General features: G+C 34.3%; 1 protein-coding gene across 4 annotated transcripts in view; it reads right to left on the bottom strand.

Moving 5' to 3' along the window:
• Positions 1–342: 342 nt before the first annotated feature.
• The window catches only part of NR2C2 (nuclear receptor subfamily 2 group C member 2), a 59,432-nt gene continuing 51,758 nt past the window's right edge, over positions 343–8,016 (bottom strand). For 3 of the 4 annotated variants that reach the window (XM_007429461.4, XM_007429462.4, XM_007429463.4), the window contains one exon: positions 343–7,766. In XM_007429461.4, coding sequence (XP_007429523.1) covers positions 7,592–7,766 — 175 coding nt within the window. In that variant the 3' untranslated portion in view covers positions 343–7,591. The remainder of the gene's footprint in view (positions 7,767–8,016) is intronic. The other variant, XR_015794915.1, reaches the window with a different exon arrangement.

Here is an 8,016-nt window from a genome sequence, read left to right as displayed (position 1 = left end):
TTTAAACTTTGCACATTCGTTGCTGTATACTTGAATCAGTGTCCTGATATTTGGTCAAAATCTAAAGACTTACACCAGTGGAAATGGTTGACTTTTCAAAGCAGGAGCCATTCCCTTATCCCCAGCCCCCACCCTTTCTCAAAACTCCTTTACTACAGGGCACGGGAGATGCGCAGTTCAAGGAACTCTGGGATAAAACCAGCTGAGGCATGCAGAATGCTCCTTTGGGGAATTAATACCATCTCAAGCAACGTGAACAAAATGCCGCACACGGATGTTTGTTTTGTCACCATTAACTGCCGTGGATATTAACAAAAATATTAAAAGGAGGAAATCAAAAGCTGCATAAGAGTATTTATTTATTGTAATAGTATAAATTTCTTAAAGGCTGCAACATTAAGCCACAACAATGTAAGGACACATTTAGACAGCATTTAATAAAATGCATAAGCATGCACTGCAATACTCTATATATACACACACAACAATGCAAATTTCTCTTCAAGACTGAAGACATTGATTAGATATAAAAGTTCAGATTTTAAAAAACATGCTATTTTAAATGCCATGACATTTCCAAAGCTGATTTCACAAAAGAAACTTAAGAGGAAGCAACAGGTTTTGGCAGGTTTTAAACCTGAACTAAAAAAAGTAGACTTTTTAATAAACAATACAAAACCCAGGGTTATAAAAGATAACCCTGGATATTATCACAGTTCTTTTTGTGGCAAATACTTGAGTTTTAATAAAAGCTCGATGCTTGAGGGAGTTTTCAAATGCTTACAATTGTAAACATAAGCAGTACTTTCCATTATAAAACTGTTCAGAACAATGGCTTTACATTGTGTTTTTACGTAGTACATCATTATGAAAGCCTTTTCAGGATATGAATTCTGTGGATACTGAAAGAAAATACAGAACTGTATGCTGATCTCTTTTGGACAATACACCATTAAAACTTATCCAGCTGTTTGCTGAGAGTTCTGTTTTTTAAACTGATTAGAGTGTGAAATGAGTATCGTACTTCCAGTACAAAGTTACTTTACTCTTCTAACAATGTATTTGTCTTTGCTGCTGCATTGTATAAATAGGACTGGCAAAATGTAGAGCTATCATGTCCGAGCTGCAAATATCAGGATGACCCCTACAGTTTCCGGAATCTTTCTGCTTCCAGTTACGGAAGCCCCAGTGAATGAGAAATGCTGTCTCTTACACACATTCAAAGCAAGAAATTTTTCAAATAAGCAGAAATGGTTATCTTTTAACCTTTCAGAGAACAACTAGAAAAGGAAAAATTCTATTTGATTTAAATGGAATGACTGATGAATCCAATTGTTGCAACTATGAAATGAAGAATTTTAGTTTGAGTAAATTTAAAATGAGTGCTTCTAGCCAAAAATGGTTCATCAGCTAAAAAAAGAAATGTTTAAGCAGTAGACTTGAAAACAGAGAAATATAAATTCAAAAGTATTTATAGGGATTCTCCAGGATTATATCCCACTTCATTGTTATTTTTTATAGACTTTCTAGTCATAACTCACGTCTTTTAAGTGCAGGATTAGGCAAGTGCTAGACCATATATAACTTTATTAGCAGCATTTATTTCCACCAGGCTCTTCTTTTACAATACTGTACATTTTAGATCAGATCTGGAATACATTTCAAAAAAGATACAGAAAACAAGGCTTAGGCAGTATCAGCAGTGATATTGGGAAGGGCAAAGTTTTTAATTTTCCAATGAATTCTGAAGACAATCTTTCTCTATATAGACCTAACAGCTCCATGAAAAGTGATCGTCATGGTGCTTGAGAACCAGTTTTCAGCCCTCTCCTTTTAACCACATGTGGAAAATGGAGCTGGTGTGTCAAAGCATGGAGGAAAAAGAGCTGTTTAAAAGGGGAAAAAATGCAAGATTCCCATCAAGCCCTGCCTCTCCACGCAGCGCAAACTACCTGACCTTTTGAGAGAGGCAAAGCAGAGACCTGAAAAAATGCAGTTTTCCACATACTGTGATTTCCTCTATGAGCCTCTATACGTGTTCTTGTACAGAGGAGCACTTCTCCTTTAGTATGATCATAATTATTTCTGGAGCTCATTTAATAGCACCACTTAATATAACCTCTGGCCAAATTATCTAATCTGACACCCCAGCCCCATGAATCCCTTTTTATTGATGGAGGCCAGAAAGGAATCAAGGGCAGTACAAAGTGAAACAAAACACTTGGGGTGCACAAGCTGCTTCCCTTCAGAGCTTACTTGAAACCTTCCCCAAGACTTTACTGGTAGCATCTGTGTTGTATCTCATGCCATTTTTTCATTAAAAAAACCTTAAAATTTAAGATGGCCATTTTACCAGTTTCTCTGCCCAAAAAAGAAAAAGAAAAAAGTATTATTGAGAAGATACCATATCCTGTATCAGTTAGCTAATAGTGACATTCATGACACAGCGTTTTGCCTTATGCTCATTTAATAAGATAGTTATCATTATAAAATTACACACATCTGTTGTGTGATAGCCTTGATCATTTTAATTAGCAACTTGGAAGGGATGTACTGCCAGCATTAAAACATACAATGATCAAAATGCATATGCTGAAAAAGAAGACTGTACAAAAGAAAAGCTCAGAAAAAATACAAAAAGCCCCTTTTGCAGGCATTCAGAATATACAGAAAGGTTTATGGTCCACAGGTTCACCACCACTGTCACTGCACAATCTCCATTAATTTAAGCTGGGCTTGTGAATATTAACAAATAAAATGTGGAACTATTAGATAGTTTCTTTCAGTATTTAAGACAAAGTGCAATTAGGTTTAGGAACAGTGCTGAGAAAAAGGAGAGGGAGGCATATGATTATATCAAGCTTTAAACAAAATATAAAATGTAGGAAGCTCAAGCTTTGCAATGCATTTATAAATCTTTTTTAACATATAGAAATCTGGTATATATGAGTATGACTGTACATAATTTTATATACATACATACACATTTTATATTACACTGTACATAATGTACTGCACAAAGTTAGATACTAACACATAAACATCATACAAACTAATAAATAGGGCCAGCATCCAAAGCACTGTTTTAATTGTGCTTAAGAGCTTGGTCAAGTCTTGAGATTTTAAAAAACTCTCTTCCTGTTGTATGGCATATTTGAACTGAACTCTAAATGACATATTTAATTATTTTTGAAAAAACAGAAATACCTATGGACACATACTTAAAATGACAATCTTAACTTTTATCTAATTCAGTACAAGCTAAATATTCAGGGAAACTGTATTATTTAATGGTTTTTAAGTTGCCATACAGGTTCTCCCATAGCAGGGAGACTTTGGTCTTATTGTCATGCATGTCCAAGTCCCATTGAAATAAATTAAAATTCATGAGTCCAATTTATCAACAGTCCGTCCATTCAGGAAGTCTTTTAAATGCAGATGCTTTCAATCTTTACATGCATATTTAAATCCTACCGATCTGAGAGAACTTGTTTTCAAGTAAGTGTGCTTGGTAAGAGTAATCATCCCAAATGTCCATCTTCAGAGAAATAGATATTAGATTAAAATTTCCACTTACTGACAATTTTTAAAAGTGCTATGACTTACTAATAAAACATCCTTTAATAATTATTTTAGGCTCAAATTACAAAGTGTCAGGATTACAAGACACCAACTGTGAAAACCTCCACTGCTGTCATTGATGTCAGGCACATGACTTCTATGATAATTACCCACTGAGCAAAATATATTTGTCTGCCAGTGGAACACGTAGCATTCATTCTACTCAAAGCAGCTCTGCAAATCTGCTCTAGATTAGCAGAACGCCAGAGCAGATTTGGAAAAATGCAAATAGAGGAGAAGCAGACTAAGTCCTATTATGTGATTCTGGATAGAACCTAATGGATTCCAATGTGGAGAAACAAGAGACTATTTTTTATTTTCTATGTCTGAATGGTAGTTTTATACTGCTTTCTAAATGCATCCAAATCAAAAATGTTTCTTTTAGTATAGTGGTAGCAGCTCCTCTCTGAAAAACAAAAGCAAAACTCTTCCAAACATGCTGAGAGTTTTTCAGTGTGCACATAAGCAAGGGTAATGATTACACTTTTTAAAAGAAAATTATGTTCAGAAAACATATTCCAACAGGATGTGCAGACAACGGTGAAGGATGGCTTATATTGCACCTCCACTTTCTGATGGACTGCTGTGCAGTATTTCCTTCCCTGAAAATCGGAATGGAGATACCAAACTCTAGATGCTACAAAAACTTTCCTGTTAACAAGTGCTCTTACAAAAAATAAGTTTAAAATTGTTGAAAGAGTTCATTATACAGTCTCTTCCCAGAAACTTAAAACTAAAAGAACGCTTGTTCTCTTGGGCATAATGAAAAACAAATGTTAAAGTCATTCCTTCATCATCTACCTCTAATGTGAGAATGAACTGCAAAAATATGTTTATAATAATATGCTGGCTAGGTGAGATAGGAAATAAATAAATAATGAATGCAAAATAATTGAAATACTGTAACTCACTCCCATTAAAATAGTGCTACTTAAAAATGTATTTTGGCTTGATCCAAAACCTAGATAACTAAAACAAATGATGTAAACTAGTTTGGTTCAACTTAATCCAAGAGAATGAAATTAATATATGATTAATGGTTTGTAGAGGATCTAATCTGGTACAGAATTCAGCAAGCTGTTTCATCTTGCACTGAATTATTTTCAAAACTAATACTATTTTTATAGTATTCAAATTGCATATGCTTTTATTAGATGTGCATAATTAAGTATTATACATACTCTAATAATTTTAAATATATATATTCCACCATAGCAATCATGGTAGTATGCAAAACAAAACCTATTAATATGCATTAGAGGTATAAATTATTACAATAAAAACAGTATACATAATTTGTTCTGCAGATTTCAACAAAATTGTACTAAAGCATAATCTCAGTTGTTTAATCTTTCCTCATCCAATTTTTTAACTTTATAAATTTGGCCTGTAACTAGTTTTAGGTTTTAAGATCTTACCAGGACAGACTCAATTCTATTTCCAAATGACCTTTTGGACGTTTGGAATTATATATATTATATGACACAGCTAAACTCCTGTTTAAGCAAAATCAAGGAATATACTATTTCAGCTTCTGTATAACAGTGGCTTGTGAATTAATTTGAATGTTGATGAAAGGATGGCAAATGTAAAAGATCTGAGCATAGCTAGGAATTTGCTGAGTGAATTATCATTATGCAGTATAAACACTCACTAGAAGTAAGCACCACTGAGCTCAGTGACACTTTCTCAGGAGAGAGCCATAAGACTACATTGCTTATGTAAGGCTCTGTTCAACTATGAGTTTATATTAACCTGTATTATTCTTCATTAGTACTTGCATGTATTAAAATCTATACAATGCTCACTATAAAATGCATCTAAGATGCTCACTGAAACCACCCATATACTTAACAAAGAGTATACATTACACACTTGTTGAAATATGTTTTCATATAAAAGCCAATTTGAAAAAAGTGATACATGTATGAAATAAAAATTACAACTGTGATTTGAAATACAGAAGTACTGTACAATATAATATTAAATATAAAGGCAGTACTGGATGCAAGTAGAATTGGCCAGCCTTAGTATTTTGACAGATCACAATACATGGCATTTTTAGTACTGTGACTCCAGGTGGATTCTTATCAGATTCTGAATGATCCCAGAGACCCCCTTCGTGCATGGTACCTTTCCTACATAGAAGTAAGATGTATATAGAAACAAACTCATATCTGCACGGAAATGTGTGAAAACCACTAAAGTCTGTTGTGTCATTATGATTTGTGTTTGGATGGTATAGGATAATCAGGTAAGACATATGCAATCATGGGAAAATGGATGTAAATGTAAATAAAAATGGCTATTCTTTTTCTTTTACTGTGATCATCATTTCTGTAGAAATGATGGCATGTGCTTCAGAACATATATTGGGTTGCAGGCTGAGAAAATGAGTGAATCAGAATCTGAATCCTTAGGACACAACTTCATGGTTCCATGGTATGCTATCGCAGGGACTATAGGAAGTTTCCCTGCTCTGATATCATACCACACTCTGGTGACCAGGCTAGGCAGAACCAAGGATCTGTTGTATCCTAACCCCTCTGCCAAATCACCAAACACTTACTGAATTTAAAACAGCCTAGAAGCTAGTCTAAGCTAGTCTAGATATGTTCCCTTTCACTGCTACTACTACAGCAGCTTCTTGCTTTCATCCTGTCTTTCTAATATTGTTTTGGCAGATCACTTGGGAATTTGAAGCACTTTGTTACTGGAGTGCTCCAAGCTGACTGTAGGACTCCTTTGCCAGAAAGAAGCCAAATCTCAATAATAGATTCCTTGCTATTTCAGTGATCTCAGAACTGCCAGTCAGTCTTCCTAGGCCTCAGAAGGAATAAGTTTGAAATTTGTTTTTGAAGCTGATTTATCTGTAAAATAAGCTATTTTACAGATAAATCGCTATTACTTAAGTGATGGATGTGTCACGGTTAAAAAAAAAAAAAGCTATTGTAGCACAGCATTTAGCAAACAGCACAAAACCTCTTCAAATTCTCAGTGGTGCCTCATTACAAGAAGTTATTGTGCTATTTTCCAGTGTAAATAATGTCTATAGCATCTATCAAGTTTACAAATGAGCCATAAACCTTATGCTTCACCTATGCTATAAACATTTCTATTCATTTAGCAGAATTCAAACAGTACAGAAATTCGCTTAAAAGAATCGTGTTATTAATAAACATATGCAATTAAATTTTTGTTAGCATAAATGATTGTCTGCCATGGCTCTAAGTTTTCATAGAAATCATTAGCATACATCTGTAATTAAAATGCTATTATTCATTTACACTACTCATAGAAGCAGGATTATGAAGATACTGTCTTAGCTTTCATAAAACAGTCTTTGGAAGTGTTGACTGTTCCTACATCCTGCTATTTTAGATGTCAATTTTAATCTATATGCATGTATGTGTGAACATTATGTCTGTACACAATATGGACTGGATTCAAAGCATATTTTCAGCAAATAAAAAGCCCTCTGCTTGCTCAAATGAATCTTGTAAGCAATTTTCTTCTTCCACAAGCTAGTGTGGTACACTTCATGCTGTTCTGAAGTGGCTTTTTGGGGAAGCAAAGAAAAATGGGCTGCAATGAGGGGGCGGGAGGAGGACAGTCCCATTGTAGGAGAACTCTTGCAGCTTTTTGGATCCAAGCTAAAATTCTGAATATAGTTTTTTTTAATTTGTATTCTGTCATAAGAGAAGCTATATTGTACTCACTGATAATGCTTAAATAAAAACCATATTAAAGACATATTTATCAATTCACTGTAGTCTTTTCAGGAAAAGAAATTCAAATATTTGTTCTGGCAGAAATAGGTCCTAGAAAAAATATTGTAGTTTTTTTTTTTATCTTGCCTTTGAATAAATGAATATTTAACAAGAAAATGAAAAGTGTTGAAAGTATTTGTACACATTATCCAAAAGAATCAGTAATAGCACTCAGGTCCACCAAGATGAGCTGATTCCTTCTAAGAGGACGATCCTGTTATTTGACCATTGTACTCTGCTGTTTCCATTTTCAGGATGTAGGGGATAATGCTGTCAATTGGAACATTTCCAATGAGGCCAGTAAAAAAGAGTTCTTCTGTAATGCTGGAGCTCATCAGTCTAAGAGCTGGCAGGCGAACTAGAACTCGAGCTAGTCTGAAAGAAGAAAGTCAGTGGTACATGTAAAGATGTAGCTCAATTTACCAGTACCGCTGTGATGCTTAAGAGTTCCACCTGATGTCTATACTTTGGCCTTTGAGTTTATGAAAAACTACTACCATTCACTATGGTTACAAGCTAAATCTTTACAAAACTACATACTGTCTCTCATCCTTTCAACCTGGAGTTTTCCTACGTGGAGAGTTTGGGAAGAAATATATGCATTAGATTGATCAGACTCATACAT

This window comes from Python bivittatus, unplaced genomic scaffold (assembly GCF_059951505.1).
Source record: "Python bivittatus isolate LINGU-HERP-01145 unplaced genomic scaffold, Pbiv_v1 ctg000080_np1212, whole genome shotgun sequence".
In the NCBI taxonomy this organism is placed as follows: domain Eukaryota; kingdom Metazoa; phylum Chordata; class Lepidosauria; order Squamata; family Pythonidae; genus Python; species Python bivittatus.
The sequence above is the reverse complement of the archived record's forward strand: the minus strand, read 5'-3'. Positions and strand labels throughout refer to the sequence as shown.